General features: G+C 50.1%; 1 protein-coding gene across 2 annotated transcripts in view; it reads left to right on the top strand.

Annotated features, from left to right (window-relative positions):
• Positions 1–1,032: 1,032 nt before the first annotated feature.
• The window catches only part of LOC122928194 (solute carrier family 22 member 4-like), a 355,141-nt gene continuing 339,135 nt past the window's right edge, over positions 1,033–17,038 (top strand). The window contains exon 1 of one of the 2 annotated variants that reach the window (XM_044280782.1): positions 1,033–2,023. In XM_044280782.1, coding sequence (XP_044136717.1) covers positions 1,631–2,023 — 393 coding nt within the window. In that variant the 5' untranslated portion in view covers positions 1,033–1,630. The remainder of the gene's footprint in view (positions 2,024–17,038) is intronic. The other variant, XM_044280781.1, reaches the window with a different exon arrangement.

The raw sequence follows: 17,038 nt of genomic DNA, 5'->3' as shown, positions 1-17,038 counted from the left end.
CCACAAAGCTATGGCAAATTAAATGGAGCCATTCTATTTACAACTTGTCCTGTAAAAATAAGCTCTCATATGGCTATGTGAACCCAAAACTGAAAAAGTTACAGCTCTTGGAAGGTGGGGAAGAAAAAATTAAAACACAAAACGAAAATTAGCCTGGTACTTGAGGGGTTAAGGGAGCATAACTACTGTAAGGGGCTTCACTACTCTGAGAGGGCACAACAGAGGCATAATCACCGTGTATTACAGTGTGTGGCACATCTCAAAGTATGTGGTGCACAAAGGAGAATAAGCAGGTGTGCAGTGTCATGATACAGATAGTCTCAGACTCCTGGCATCCTGTCAGCTGTTTGAGGGGCTGTGCCAAGGCAGTCTTTACCTGCCGGCTTCTCTCCTGTGTAGCAGCATGCAGTGTGATTACGCTCCATTAACTTGACAGGAAGAGGAAGTTGTAATTCACTGCATAGAAGATCTTGGCGTGCAATAAAGATAGAGGAGGAGGCAGCTGATTCAAGGTGGCCAACCAGACTTTTTTTCTGGACAAGTTAATCACGGACAACCAACATGTTTTTACGGACAAATAGTTAAACTATAATAAATGATAAAGATTATAAGTAATCCATGCCTATAGCTCAATATCTGATGAGAATTATCACCAAACTATTCTATAAAATAATCTGAACCGGGACATATCCCCATCTTCACCCAGGCAGCCCCCCTGACATGAGTATTGGAGCATTTCATGCTCCAATGCTTTCCTTTGCCCTGCAGTGAATCCCGCAGGGCAAGGGCTTTTTGAAATTCTGGGCTCTTTGTGGGTAAAGCTAGGTGGAGGCGTCCGCCTAGCACTAGCCTGTAAAACGGCAAGGGCAGCGCTAAATCCTGCCTATCAGAGCTGGTGACGTCACTGGTAACGCTGCTAGGCGAAGCAGTGCAAAAAAATATAAACAAACTGCCCTTGTCCTGAGCTGGGCAAGGGAGAGGATTTTAGTATGAAATGCCCCAATACTCCTATCAGATAGGGTGGGGGGAATGGGGACATGTCCCGGGTTCAGCTCAGAACCGGGACAACCCCTGTAAGTACTACCTGCCTTAAAGAAAAATCACGGAGGGGTCTATTTTTTTCACAGACATTGGAAAAAAGTTACCTATTTTTACAGCTTGGATGGTTGGCATCCCTGAGCTCATTGGCGGGGGTACCAAGGCTGGTCTCTTCTCAGGATAGCGCCTCCATATACTAGAACTGCACATCTAACATGAACTTTGTCCCTCTTTCCTTTCTTTGAAAGTTGGGAGGTATGTGATGAGGATGGTGGTTTGTGTATGGATCCTGGCGGCTGTCCATTGATATTGGTGTGATTACGTCACTACACGTGTATATACACGTGATTTGGACATTGAGGAAGACTCTGCTATGGTTCCAAATGTCCTGTCTGGTGAATACAGTCTGCAATGAAGTAGATAGCAAACACAAGTCACGGACGGCAGCACAGACAGATGCCATGGAGGACAGTGCAGGAGCCCCGCCTCCCGCGGCTTCTCTGAGGGCACGGACTCCCTTCAAAACAACTTGAGGAGCGCCAGCTTATTCTTTGTACTTAGTGCTAGGGCAGCGCTCTGCCTACTTCCAGCCATGCGAGACTATGATGAGGCGACCTCCTTCCTCGGGGACTGGGGGCCCTTTCAGCTGACCATCTTCTTCCTCCTCAGCGCCAGCACCATACCCAATGGCTTCAATGGTATGTCTGTCATGTTCCTGGCTGCCACTCCTGAGCACCGGTGCCTGGTGCCCGACAGTGCCAACCTGAGCCAGGCTTGGAAGAATGTCAGCATCCCCTGGGAGGAGAAGGATGGGCAGCCGGTGGAGAGCAGGTGCTGGAGGTACAGGCTGGACACCCTGAGGAACTACTCTGCCCTGGGGCTCCTTCCTGGGGTGGACGTCAATGTGGAGGACATCGAGAAGGAGAAGTGTCTGGACGGCTGGCGCTATGACCGGGACCTCTACCACTCCACCGTGATCACCGAGGTCAGTGACAGTATCCCTGCAGCTCTCTCCCATCTATCCAGCTGGTATGGGTGGCACACAACCAGGCAGTGTGTGTAGATGTTGGCCCCATACGAGTTGTAGAAGCGTACATATCTAGAACTGTGACAGGCAGTCAAGTGATCTGGATCTGTCTGAAGTGCATGAGATTACATGTAATAAACCGGGGTTGTGCTGGGACACCAGGGAGCAGGCGGAAGCGGTAGATGTTGGCTTAAGGTGGATTTTCCCAGCAAGTGCCATCTCACTGTTGTAGAAGCCTTCTACAAGGGTGAGGTGAGGAGATGGCACTTGCTGGGAACATCTAGAACAGGGGTGTCAAACTCAAATTCATCGGGGGCCGCATCAGCAGTTTGGTCACCCTCAAAGGGCCGGTTGTATCTGTAGGACTATGTGTCCACTCTTTATTATCATAAATTATTGTCACTGCATTTAATTATTACTGTTTTTTGTAATAATGTAAGTAATAATTAGCTCTGAAAGCTTGACCTGCAAGCGCTGACTGGGGTCACATAGCATTATACTGATTTATGATGCTATGTAACCCTTACAGTTCTGGAATGTGTTGGATAACACTGACATAATCCTGTCAGTGTTATCCAACACATTCCAGAACTGTAAGGGTTACCGTATTTTTCGCCCTATAAGACGTAGGTTTTTGAGGAGGAAAATAAGAAAAAAAAAATTTGAACCAAAAGGTGTGCTTTTGGTGGGTTTTGAACTAATTGTGGTCTGTGGGTGGCACTGTTATGGGGGATCTGTGGATGGCACTGTTATGGGGGATCTGTGGATGGCACTGTTATGGGGGATCTGTGGGTGACACACTGTTATGGGGGATCTGTGGATGGCACTGTTATGGGGGATCTGTGGGTGACACTTATGGGGGATCTGTGGGTGACACTTATGGGGAATCTGTGGGTGACACTTATGGGGGATCTGTGGGTGACACTTATGGGGGATCTGTGGGTGGCTCTTATGGGGGATCTGCAACACGCCAGACCTGCAGGGCATAGACGAAGTGAGGTCACGGATATGGGGCAATCGAGGGTTACTCACTGTATGGGAGAACCCTGGGCAGGCGCGTGGCAGTGAAGGAGAGGTAGACACGGTTCCTCTGGGGCACACTCTGTATATAGGGACCAGGCCTGATGGTGGATGAGGTGCCCTGGATGTTACGGGTATTTTGAGTGCCTGGGGCAAGGTCCCTGTTGTATTCATGACGCCAGTGCCTTTGGACGGTGGCACGCCGGTTGGTAGTTGAATGATGGAGGTACACAAGTAGAATAGTAAACCAAACGTAATTTTACTGAACAATCCAACTTTGTACAGCAGGTAGTAGTACAGTCCTTCAATCAAAGTTCCACAAGTAGGCTTATTCACAAATTGGCAGGTAATAGTCATGCAAGATACGCAGAGGGTAAATTCACAAGCACTCAGCAGCAGGTTGTACCTTTCCTCAGAATCAATGTACACTGTCCTTTCTAGAACTCCTGCTCTGGCTTTATATTCCAAGGCCCGGATGCCTAAAAGGTGGCTTAAATCCTTGGTTACTGTCTTCCTCAGGTATTAGATTCTTGCTGCACTTTCTAGTTTCATCTGCCCATCGGGGTCACTTAGCTTACCCTGGATCGCCCTCTCTTGTAAAGTGGATGACTGTGGGTTTCTCCCAGGAGGTTGGGTCCTGCAACTGGGGTGTCTCCACTGAGCCAATCCTAGCCTCAGGAGCTTCAGGTGGACGAAGTGACTCCTCTAGTCCCCTGCAATGAACTAACTCTTCCCTGTCTGGGCCTTCCTATATATAACTAGGGCTCTCCAGCTCCCTCTAACGTCTGGGAGGCTAAACTACACCCTGACAGCCCTGACACCTAGATAATACAGGGAAAACAAGCACATGACCTTTAATGCAATGCAACACATTAACCTGTGCAGTGCCCACCTTTACCTAGTGGGACACTACATACCCCCACGCTATAACGTTGCCCGTCCTCGGCGCAACATGGAGGGTCCGCCCATCTGGAAGCGGCAACCTGAAAGACAGCAGAGAACATGCATATACAATATTCACCACATTAACAATATCACAGTTAATAAATGCACTGAAAGGAGTGATGACAAGGGGCGTCGTTCTCTTCTCTCAGGATAATGTGAGGGAACAGGGGCGCTGACCTGGCACAGCGTATCAATAAACCAGGATAGTCCGTATAAAAGTAAATAAACATAAGTCCTTGGAGGCTCAAAGAACAACATGACTCCGTACCCAGGCTTGTAATGGTTAAACAGGGGTTTCCCATGAGGGGCTACCTGGGCCCATAACGTAGTCCACAAACCTCACAGGTCGGTGCCCCCTGGTAGAACGGGTGGACCTTCTTACTGGCAGGGATTCTTCCTGCCTGGATTCAGGAAGGTCTGAGGAGCCCACCGCCTCTGGAGCTTCTTCAGGAGGCTGAGGGCTAACAGGAACAGGAGCAGGAACCAATAAATTCAACCAAGGCGTGAGGGCCCAATGGAGCGGCTCTTTATCATGGATTAAGTTCTCCACAGCCTGCATAGGGTCCATAGGTGGAGCCGGCAACTCTTCCTCAGTAGGCTCAGGCTCCATCTCCTCTGCCGCTGGTTCTCCTTCTATACAGGGCTTGAGGCGGTTCCGGTGAACAACTTGGGGACCTTTTCCTTCCCTGGATACCTGGTAAATGTGGGCTGCAGCATTGGGTATGGCAGTAATAAGGTAGGGAATCCTTTCCCATTTGCTGTCCAACTTGCTGGTCCGGTGGTTGTTTTTCAACCATACCTTGTCTCCCAGAGCCAGGGGTCCCGCATGGGCAGTCTGGTCATAGTCCTTCTGCTGCAAACTTAGTAAAGTGATCAATTATAGTCATGGCATATGTATACCCTGAGCGACTCGGCTCTAACTTTACATGATCGATAGCAACAAGTTCTAAAGGAGCCTTACTTACGATGGGATGGAGAGGCGCCCTCTGGTCATGGCGTTCAGTCCGCCCCACAGCACAGGCAGTGCATTCTCGGCACCATTTCTCGATATCTTCTCTCATCCCGGTCCAATAGAATCTTCTGCGAATGGTGGCCTCAGTCTTTTGCACACCGAAGTGTCCGGACTGATTGTGGTACATATCCAGCACCAGGCTGGCATCCCGACGTGGCAGGAGAATTTGATACACTCTATCATAGGACACTGGATCCAGACTCCTTCTGAGCAACAGGCCCTTTTGAAGGAATAGTTGATGGCGATGTCTCCACAGTCTCACTAGCTCTGGGTCTGCACTCTTCCTGCGGATCCTCTCAGGGACTTTTCCACTGGTAAGGAAGTCGAGCAGTTCACCAAGGACTCTACTTTCGGACTGGAGCTTAATCCATCTTTCTTGATCGCCTCTGGACTCAGGACCATCTGATGACGAAGGATCAGCAGCAGGGGAATCTTCAGTACGTATATTATCCTGCTGGGTAAATTTATTATAAAACGCTGGCATCTCCACCTCTTCCCAGGCATCTTTCGGTTCATCTGGGGCTTCGGTAGTGGGGAGTCGTGACAGAGCATCAGCGTTATCATTGGAGTGGCCTGCCCGGTACTTCACAGTAAAATCATAGTTGGCCAGGCGGGAGGCCCATCTCTGCTCCAGTGCCCCTAATTTGGCTGTATTCAGATGCGCCAGGGGATTATTATCTGTGAAGGCAACAAACGGTGTGGCAGCGAGATAGTCCTTAAACTTTTCGGTCACAGCCCACACTAAGGCAAGAAACTCCAGCTTGAAAGAACTGTAATTCAGGTCGTTCTTCTCAGCTCCCTTCAGGGATCTGCTGGCGTAGGCAATCACCCTTTCTTTGTTATCTTGCACTTGAGCCAACACGGCCCCCAGGCCTCTTTTACTGGCATCTGTGTAGAGGTGGAATGGCTTCTGATAATCTGGGTAACCCAGAACAGGGGGTTCAGTCAACTTCTTCCTTAGGAGTTGGAAGGCAATTTCCCGCTCTTCACTCCACTCAACAGGAATAGAAGTCTTTGGGCTCTTTTTTGGATGCCCCCTCAAGAGTTCCTGGATGGGATCTGCAATTTATGCGAAATGCGGGATAAATCGCCTATAATACCCTGCAAAACTGAGAAAGCTTCTCACCTCTTTCACGGTCGTGGGAGTAGGCCAGTTACGGACAGCAGCAAGTTTGTCAGGATCAGGCTGTACTCCTTCGGCACTGACAATGTGCCCGAGATATTTGACGGTTGGTTTCAGCAGGTGGCACTTGGATGGCTTGATTTTGAGGCCATATTTAGTAAGAACTTGAAACACCTCACCCAGGTGCTTTAGATGGTCCTCATACGTCTTGGAGTATATAATGACATCATCCAGATATAATAGCACAGTTTCAAAATTCCTATGGCCTAAACAACGTTCCATCAGCCTCTGGAACGTTCCTGGAGCGTTACACAGTCCAAACGGCATATAATTGAATTCAAACAGGCCCATAGGTGTAGTGAAAGCAGTCTTTTCTCGATCTTCCGGGGCCATGGGTACCTGCCAGTACCCACTGGTTAAGTCCAAAGTGGAGAAATAGGCTGATGACCCCAGGGCAGTCAAGGACTCCTCAATGCGTGGCAATGGATATGCATCTTTGTGGGTGATTTGATTAATTTTCCTGTAATCCACGCAGAACCTTATGCTGCCATCTTTTTTTCGAACAAGCACTAGGGGCGCAGCCCAGGGACTATGGCTGTCCCGGATTATATTAGAGTCTTTCATCTCTTGTATCATCTCTTTCACAGACTGATAGGTAGTAGGTGGTATGGGTCTGTGCCTCTCCTTAATAGGAGGGTGAGAGCCAGTGGGTATGGTGTGTTGGATTACACTGACCTCTCCATAGTCTGTGGAGTGTTTACTGAAAGCCTGGTGGTGCTCCTTCACCAGCTTCAGGACTCCCTCTATTTGCTCCTTTGGGGTGGATTCGTCCCCCACATGTAGTTCTTCCCACCAGAAGGCCGTTGGGGTGCTGCTGTTCTGCGCGGTCTGGAACGCCTCCGCGGCAGGCAGACGGATCACATCCTGGAAAGACACCTGGAAAAGCTGAGCAACGGGGTAGTGTTTAAAGAGAGTAACGGGATGATCACCTAAGTTGATTAAACAAACAGGCACTTTACCTTGAGACACGGTCACCATGCTCTTGGCTGTTCGTACGAAAGGATGATCCTTAATAGGAATAGGTTCCACTAGGGCTTGATAGTCCTGGCCCTGGATCCCTAATACAGCACGGCACCACAGGATGATCTGGGAATTTGGAGGCAAAATCACCGGCCGGTTATCCCGGATCCGGACAGTGCAAATTTCTCCTTTCTTGTTGGCGAACCTTTGTTGAGCGCACAGCACACTAATGGTTTTCTGAATAACTCTTCTGAAAGCAGGTGAGGCGGATGATATGGTTTCATTCAACGCTTCAAGCACTTCGGAGTAACACTTTTTAAGAACATTAGTCCCTAAGATCACAGGGTGTCCTCCTTTACCTCCGGCTTGTACCACAATCACGCCTTGCTGTGGCAGGGTGGCTTCTCCCACCTGAAGAGTAGGTTCCCAATACCCATGCACTTTCACTGGCTTACCGTTGCTAGCGATGATATCTAGCCAGGACTCTGGTGGCTGGGTGAGGAGACTTGGATCCCAGAACTTGTCGAAGGCAGGCCGTTGAATGGTGGTGACCTGTGACCCGGTGTCCAACAGGGCTTCAAAGGGTATCCCGTTGATACATATATTAATTTTCGGACGGGATCCTACATACTTAGGCATCCAGTTTGGATCCTTTGGACCTACTGTTCTACCTCCCGAGGGGCGGTCCCCTGCCTCAGGGGTTACCCGTTTAACTGCCAGCACATTGATTCAGTATGTCCATATTTCTTGCAGTGATGGCAGACAGGCTGTTTTCTACTTCTGGGCCGGTACTTCGGTCACCCATCAGGCTCTTTTGGATACACATCTCCATATGCAGGTGGGAGCCTTGGAGGGAAAGGACCTTCATCTTCTAGTAACAATGGTCTCTCCCACTCTTCTATCTTTTTGCACACCTTCTCTAGACTTAGAGTAAGATAGTTCACTTGCTCCATTAGTGCTGCCACTACATCCGTGACTGGAGCATGGGTGGCTTGACCGACTCCTGCAGACCCCACATTAACAGTCTTTGGCTGACAAGCCTGGGGTTCAGGGAAGGTTGCTGGCCCTGGAGCAGGGTTCTGGCCTAGTATGCTGATGGCCAATTCTTTAAAATCCAAGAATGTACAGTGAGGGTGTTGAGCTGACAACATCCGTACCTGGCCCTTTAAATGTTCAGTACTTATGCCTGCAATGAATTGCTCTCTAAGAGTCCGGTCCTGGTCCTCACCTTCTTTAGGATCCACTTGGACTACAGCTCTCAGTGTCTCCTGTAAGGACAGGGCAAAATCACGGAGCGACTCTCCAGGTTGCTGCTTTCTGCTGAAGAAACGTATTTTAACTTCTGACACCGTTCTGGCTTCAAACGTGGTGAGAAAACCAAAGAGGCCGGATTTGGCGACCGGGCCTACTTAATCCCAAATTAATTAGCGTGCGTACTGATCCAGCGGAACAGAGGGATAAAACTTAACATTTAATATCAAAGAAATCTAAAATAAATGGGTAGACACCAGAGGATGAGCCTCTACAACAAACAACAATTAAAGACAGCCCTATGGGCATAAACTTGTACATATACATACAAAGTGTGGCCAAGATGGTATAGGTAAATAATAAGGAACGTTCTCACCCGATTAACGACCAGGGTTTCTCGCAGAGATGGCTAATGGTGGAGAGGATCCTGGAATACTTGATGGCCACACTTGAGACGAGTAGGTATAGGTGCCCCTTTGACGTAGGTGGGTAACAGGGCGATCAACCCTAGACGGCCCTGAATAGGGGGGCAGGGGCTAGTACGCCCTACCTACCTATACGGGGAACTTGCCCCGCAAGGAGCGTCCCCGTCCGGATACCTGGCCCTGGGGGGACAGATTCCCTAGTAATCCCTAAAAAGATTTTGCTCCCTACGTGTCACGTTTCAATTCGTGAAGAATATCGTCAGGGGAGATCAGATGGTGGTCACAGGGCTATGGATGGGGCCTGTGCAACCATTGAGAGGGGGGAAAAAAAGTACAAAAAGAGGGGAAGGTAGGGTCAAGTGTCCGTTAGTGTGTGTAGCCAGTCAGGCTGAATCACACAGGACACGACCGCATCAAGGTTCTCTTATCCATAAGGATACAGCTGCATCAGTGGGTGCCAGCTATAAAGGATAAGAGGGGCCACAGGATGGTCAATCCAGGGGCAGGCTGACAGCCTGCCCCTGGATTGACCATCCTGTGGCCCCTCTTATCCTTTATAGCTGGCACCCACTGATGCAGCTGTATCCTTATGGATAAGAGAACCTTGATGCGGTCGTGTCCTGTGTGATTCAGCCTGACTGGCTACACACACTAACGGACACTTGACCCTACCTTCCCCTCTTTTTGTACTTTTTTTCCCCCCTCTCAATGGTTGCACAGGCCCCATCCATAGCCCTGTGACCACCATCTGATCTCCCCTGACGATATTCTTCACGAATTGAAACGTGACACGTAGGGAGCAAAATCTTTTTAGGGATTACTAGGGAATCTGTCCCCCCAGGGCCAGGTATCCGGACGGGGACGCTCCTTGCGGGGCAAGTTCCCCGTATAGGTAGGTAGGGCGTACTAGCCCCTGCCCCCCTATTCAGGGCCGTCTAGGGTTGATCGCCCTGTTACCCACCTACGTCAAAGGGGCACCTATACCTACTCGTCTCAAGTGTGGCCATCAAGTATTCCAGGATCCTCTCCACCATTAGCCATCTCTGCGAGAAACCCTGGTCGTTAATCGGGTGAGAACGTTCCTTATTATTTACCTATACCATCTTGGCCACACTTTGTATGTATATGTACAAGTTTATGCCCATAGGGCTGTCTTTAATTGTTGTTTGTTGTAGAGGCTCATCCTCTGGTGTCTACCCATTTATTTTAGATTTCTTTGATATTAAATGTTAAGTTTTATCCCTCTGTTCCGCTGGATCACTTCAAACGTGGTGCCCAAACATTCAAAGATCTGTTCCAGGCTATTTTTCTCAGAACGGGGCCATGACATTACTTCCCTGCGGGCGGCCCCTTCTAACTGAGCTAAGAGGATCTCCATTTGCTGCTCAGCATTGATGGGATAAAGCCGGAACAGAGCCAGCATCTGTTCCCTAAAGTCTTTTAACTTGTGGGCTTCCCCTGAATAACGTGGGAACCAGGGGGCCCCGAAATAGTACGGCATGGTTAGCGGCATCAGGCTTGGCGGTGCCGCGGCGGCAGGGGCCCCAGAGTCGGCTGCGGGTACTTGAGCAGGCACGACTGGGGCTGCCTGTGCGATTTCCTCGACCGCGGACATGGCGTTGCTAGGTGGGTATGGCCCTTTAAATGTAGCGGACCGGATTGGCTATGGCAGTAACTTTAACCTTTTTTTTTTTTTCAGACAAGCCGTTGGTGACTAGCGGGGGTCCCTCCGGTGCCCTGGCAGGGGTCGGGAAGCTCCCGGTAAGGTAAGCGGAGAAGCCGGTACTTACTCCGGTGGTGCTCGCTCCAAGTCTCGCAAGATGCGCAGCTACGGGTATCGGACGTCCTGCGTACCGCGTCAGCAGGTAGGCGCGGCCTCTCGTAGCTCCGGGACTCAGGTAGGCGGGGTTCTTCTTCCTGGTTGGCTGGGCGATGGCTCCGCCTGATTCTTTTCGTGCCAAAGTCCTCTTTTTCGCGCCAAACAGCTCCACGAGGCGCACTTGTAATCCGATCAGGTCAAGTGGGCAATATGGCTGTCTATTCACTGACAGCAAGCGGTGACTCAAATCGGCAGAAAATAGTCCATACAATGCAATCTTCACACCGCAATTATTACAGTTCACTTTGGCCCAGCAATTTTCAATAAAACAATTGGGGCATGTCACTTTAAGACAATTTTCAGCACACAGTTTTTAAATCCGCTATGGCGCAGGAATATTCGTATCCTGTTCGTGACGCCAATTTATGCAACACGCCAGACTTGCAGGGCATAGACGAAGTGAGGTCACGGATATGGGGCAATCGAGGGTTACTCACTGTATGGGAGAACCCTGGGCAGGCGCGTGGCAGTGAAGGAGAGGTAGACACGGTTCCTCTGGGGCACACTCTGTATATAGGGACCAGGCCTGATGGTGGATGAGGTGCCCTGGATGTTACGGGTATTTTGAGTGCCTGGGGCAAGGTCCCTGTTGTATTCATGACGCCAGTGCCTTTGGACGGTGGCACGCCGGTTGGTAGTTGAATGATGGAGGTACACAAGTAGAATAGTGAACCAAACGTAATTTTACTGAACAATCCAACTTTGTACAGCAGGTAGTAGTACAGTCCTTCAATCACAGTTCCACAAGTAGGCTTATTCACAAATTGGCAGGTAATAGTCATGCAAGATACGCAGAGGGTAAATTCACAAGCACTCAGCAGCAGGTTGTACCTTTCCTCAGAATCAATGTACACTGTCCTTTCTAGAACTCATGCTCTGGCTTTATATTCCAAGGCCCGGATGCCTAAAAGGTGGCTTAAATCCTTGGTTACAGTCTTCCTCAGGTATTAGATTCTTGCTTTCCTTTCTATTTGCATCTGCCCATCAGGGTTACTTAGCTTACCCTGGATCACCCTCTCTTGTAAAGTGGATGACTGTGGGTTTCTCCCAGGAGGTTGGGTCCTGCAACTGGGGTGTCTCCACTGAGCCAATCCTAGCCTCAGGAGCTTCAGGTGGACGAAATGACTCCTCTAGTCCCCTGGAATGAACTAACTCTTCCCTGTCTGGGTCTTCCTATATATAACTAGGGCTCTCCAGCTCCCTCTAACGTCTGGGAGGCTAAACTACACCCTTACAGGCCTGACACCCAGATAATACAGGGAAAACAAGCACATGACCTTTAATGCAATGCAACACATTAACCTGTGTAGTGCCCACCTTTACCTAGTGGGACACTACAGATCTGTGTATGACAGTTATGGGGGGATCTGTGGATGACACATATATAGCATCTTATGCTATGTGTCATCCACAGATCCCCTCCATAAGTGTCCCTGTAGTAGTGAATGACCCTCAATACACGGGCTAGGGGCCGGCATCTGCTTTTATAATGACAGCGGGGCCCGTGCAGTGACTATTCTACTACACGGGCCCCGCTCACTGTATAATCGTATCTCTAATAGTTAATGGTTACCGTATGTATATAATCGCATAAGGAGCGCTGTGTATTACTGGTACTTACAACTACAAGCACTCGCCGAGAGGAGGGAGGAGGCAGGCTGGGAGGACAGACGCTGGCAGCGTGAGTCATACGTCATGCGCCCACGCCGCCTGCTTCATTCATAAAGTGGGCGTCGCAGGCGCGTGACGTATGACACACACTGCCAGCGCCCATCCTCCCAGCCTGCCTCCTCTCGGCGAGCGCTTGTAGTTGTAAGTACCGGTAATACACAGCGCTCCTTATGCGATTTATTATCACTTCCTGCAGGGGCCGCCTGCAGGAAGTGATAATAAAAGGTGAAGGCTGGCGGCCGGCGACGGCTACGCGGGCCACATGACGAGGTCTGGCGTGCCGGATTCGGCCCGCGGGCCTTGTGTTTGACACCCGTGATCTAGAACGTGCTAGCCTGCTGCCTGGATCAGTACCGGCTCCCCCCCCCCCCCCACATTCATCACTGAGGATTTCATAAATAATACAGCCACGCATGGATAGCAATTTCCTAATATTTCCTGCTCTTATAGGGAGGCTGATTTTATGTCTGTAGTGTGAATTTATATTTTATTTTATGTCTTTTAGGCAGTTTTTCTTTGCACCCATAGATATTAATAGTAATGAATCACAGAACACACATTTGTAGATAAGTTTGCATTTTTATTTTTTTTAACTCGGACACAGGGCCACCCTGTATATAAATATATATTTCAGGTTAACAGCTCAGGTGTATACTTTCTTAGGGGGCATGCATGTCTTATGTAGTTGTCACAGGCACAGCTCCTGACAGGAGATATGGCTGGTAGCAAGGATGGCACTGATCATGTGTGACTACTTCAGCCGTTACTGGAAAATTTTAAACAGCAGGTGGCACAATAAAAATACATTTTTGAATAACTTACTGGCTGTAACAAATGTTTAATTAGTATTCAGATCCAGGTGCTATTAAATACGTAGAATAGTGTTAGTGATACAACCCCTTTAGGCCTCTTTCACACTTGCGTTGTTAGGATCCGGAAGTGCCCACCGGATCCGTAACACCGCAAGTGAACTGAAAGCATTTGAAGACTGATCAGTCTTTAAAATGCATTCTGTTTTACTATGGCATCCAGGACGCTATTAAAGTCCTGGTTGCCATAGTAGTAGTGGGGAGCGGGGGAGCAGTTTACCTACCGCCCGGGCGGCTCCCGGGGCGCTCCAGAATGACGTCAGAGCGCCCCGTGCGCATGGATCATGGATCTTAAGCCCCGGGAACCGCACGGACGGTAAGTATACTGCTCCCCACTACACTTTACCATGGCAAACAGGACTTTAGTATCCTGGCAGCCATAGTAACCATTCAGAAAAAGCTAAACGTCGGATCCGGTAATGCGCCGAAACAACGTTTAGCTTAAGGCCGGATCCAGATTAATGCCTTTCAATGGGCATTAATTCCGGATCCGGCCTTGCGGCAAGTCTTCAGGATTTTTGGCCGGAGCAAAAAGCGCAGCATGCTGCAGTATTTTCTCCGGACAAAAAACTTTACGGTTCTGAACTGAAGACATCCTGATGCATCCTGAACGGATTTCTCTCCATTCAGAATGCATTGGGATAATCCTGATCAGGATTTTTCCGGCATAGAGCCCCGACGACGGAACTCTATGCCAGAAAAAGAATATGCAAGTGTGAAAGAGCCCTTAAAGGGTTTCTGTCACCTGATAAATGGGTATTAAGCACATCGCTAATGTCAGCCAGCTTATGTCAGCTGAACATAACTATATTAGTGCCATCTCACTGCCTAAAGCAGGCATCCTCAAACTGCGGCCCTCCAGCTGTTGCTAAACTACAACTCCCAGCATGCTGGAACACCCTTTAGGTATCAGCCTACAGCAGGGCATTGTGGGAGTTGTAGTTTTACAACAGCTGGAGCGCCGCAGTTTGAGGATGCCTGGCCTAAAGCCTTTATTGAGAAAAACAAACTTGAATAATATGCTAATTAGCCTCTAGTTGCAGGGTGGGTGTTGCCCCTGCTCCTAGAGGCTCCATTCTGCCACCTCTGGCCACGCCCTGCTACACTAGATTGACAGGGGCAGGCAACGCTGCCCCCTTCCCGCCGGCCGTGTCTGCAGTGAAAATCTTGTGCCGATCAGTATTCAGTGCATGCGCAATGAGGAAGCTGGCAGCCAGCAAGCGCCCATCACTCACTGCGCCTGCGCCAAATACTGAACGGCACGAGATTTACACTGCAGACACGGCCGGCTGGAAGAGAGCAGCGTTAGGCTTCTTTCACACCTGCGTTTAGGTGCGGATCCGTCTGGTATCTGCACAGACGGATCCGCACCTATAATTCAAACGATTAGATCCGTTCAGAACGGATCCGTTTGCATTACCATGAACAAAAAATAATGCAAACGGATCCGTTTTGACTTTACATTGAAAGTCAATGGGGGACGGATCCGTTTGAAAATTGAGCCATATTGTGTCAACTTCAAACGGATCCGTCCCCATTGACTTACATTGTAAGTCTGGACGGATCTGTTTGCCTCCGCACGGCCAGGCGGACACCCGGACGCTGCAAGCTGCGTTCAGGTGTCCGCCTGCTGAGCGGAGCGGAGCCCAAATGCTGCCAGACTGATGCATTCTGAGCGGATCCGCATCCACTCAGAATGCATTAGGGCAGTACGGATCCGTTCGGGGCTGCTTGTGAGAGCCTTCAAACGGAAGTGGAGCCCCGAACGCAAGTGTGAAAGTAGCCTTACCTGCCCCTGTCAATCTAGTGTAGCAGGGCGTGGCCAGAGGTGGGAGAATGGAGCCTCTGGGAGCAAGGGCAACACCCCCCCCCTGCACCTAGAACTAATTAGCATATTATAAAAGTTTGTTTTTCTCAATAACGGAGGCAGGCACTGAGATGGCACTAAATATAGCACATCGCTAATGTCAGCCAGCTTAATATTTTCAGATGACTGAAACCCTTTAATTAGTATTCCCGTCATTAACTGGAGGGATTCTTATTATGAGAATATGGGATATAATTGTAACTGTGCGTTCCAATATGTCCAGCAATCTGGAAATGGGAACACAGGATGTATTGTATGGGGCGTTTCCTCCAAGGCTCGAATGTGGCATAGTACCAGACCTGTAAATAGCCAGATCAAGCTATTCCAGTTATAACAAGCTCTTAGTCATAGCATAGTTAGGCCTCATGCACACGGACGTTTTTTTTCACGGTCCGCAAAACGGGGTTCCATTGGTCCGTGATCCGTGACCGTTTTTCCGTCCGTGGGTCTTCCTTGATTTTTGGAGGATCCACGGACATGAAAAAAAAGTCATTTTGGTGTCCGCCTGGCCGTGCGGAGCCAAACGGATCCGTCCTGAATTACAATGCAAGTCAATGGGGACGGATCCGTTTGATGTTGACACAATATGGTGCCATTTCAAACGGATCCGTCCCCATTGACTTTCAATGTAAAGTCTGGAGTTCTGTTATACCATCGGATTGGAGTTTTCTCCAATCCGATGGTATATTTTAACTTGTAGCGTCCCCATCACCATGGGAACGCCTCTATGTTAGAATATACTGTCGGATATGAGCTACATCGTGAAACTCATTTCCGACAGTATATTCTAACACAGAGGCGTTCCCATGGTGATGGAGACGCTTCAGGTTAGAATATACAAAAAAACTGTGTACATGACTGTCCCCTGCTGCCTGGCAGGTGCTGCCAGGCAGCAGGGGGCAGACCCCCCCCCCCTGTTTTTAACTCATTGGTGGCCAGTGGGCCCCCCCTCCCCTGTTGTTAACTCGTTGGTGGCCAGTGTGCGCACCCCCCTCCCTCCCTCCCTCTATTGTTTTAATACATTGGGGCCAGTGTGCGGCGCGCCCCCCCAACCCCCCCTCCCTCCCTCTATTGTTTTAATACATTGGGGCCAGTGTGCGCGCGCCCCCCCAACCCCCCCCTCCCTCCCTCTATTGTTTTAATACATTGGGGCCAGTGTGCGCACCCCCCAACCCCCCCCCCCCCTCCCTCCCTCTATTGTAATCATCATCGGTGGCAGCGGAGTGGAAGATTTTCATACTTACCTGGCTGCTGGCTGCTGCGATCTCTGCGTCCGGCCGGGAGCTCCTCCTACTGGTAAGTGACAGGTCTGTGCGGCGCATTGCTGTCACTTACCAGTAGGAGGAGCTCCCGGCCGGACGCAGACATCGCAGCAGCCAGCAGCCAGGTAAGTATGAAAATCTTCCACTCCGCTGCCACCGATGATGATTACAATAGAGGGAGGGAGGGGGGAAGGGGGGTTGGGGGGGTGCGCACACTGGCCCCAATGTATTAAAACAATAGAGGGAGGGAGGGGGGGTTGGGGGGGCGCGCGCACACTGGCCCCAATGTATTAAAACAATAGAGGGAGGGAGGGGGGGTTGGGGGGGCGCGCGCACACTGGCCCCAATGTATTAAAACAATAGAGGGAGGGAGGGGGGGTTGGGGGGGCGCGCGCACACTGGCCCCAATGTATTAAAACAATAGAGGGAGGGAGGGGGGGTTAGGGGGGCGCGCGCACACTGGCCCCAATGTATTAAAACAATAGAGGGAGGGAGGGAGGGAGGGGGGTGCGCACACTGGCCACCAACGAGTTAACAACAGGGGGGGGGGGGCCGCACAATGATATTCAAACTGGGGTGGGGAGGGGGGGGGGGTCTGCCCCCTGCTGCCTGGCAGCCCTGATCTCTTA

Source organism: Bufo gargarizans, chromosome 2, assembly GCF_014858855.1.
Source record: "Bufo gargarizans isolate SCDJY-AF-19 chromosome 2, ASM1485885v1, whole genome shotgun sequence".
Taxonomy (NCBI): domain Eukaryota; kingdom Metazoa; phylum Chordata; class Amphibia; order Anura; family Bufonidae; genus Bufo; species Bufo gargarizans.
The sequence above is the reverse complement of the archived record's forward strand: the minus strand, read 5'-3'. Positions and strand labels throughout refer to the sequence as shown.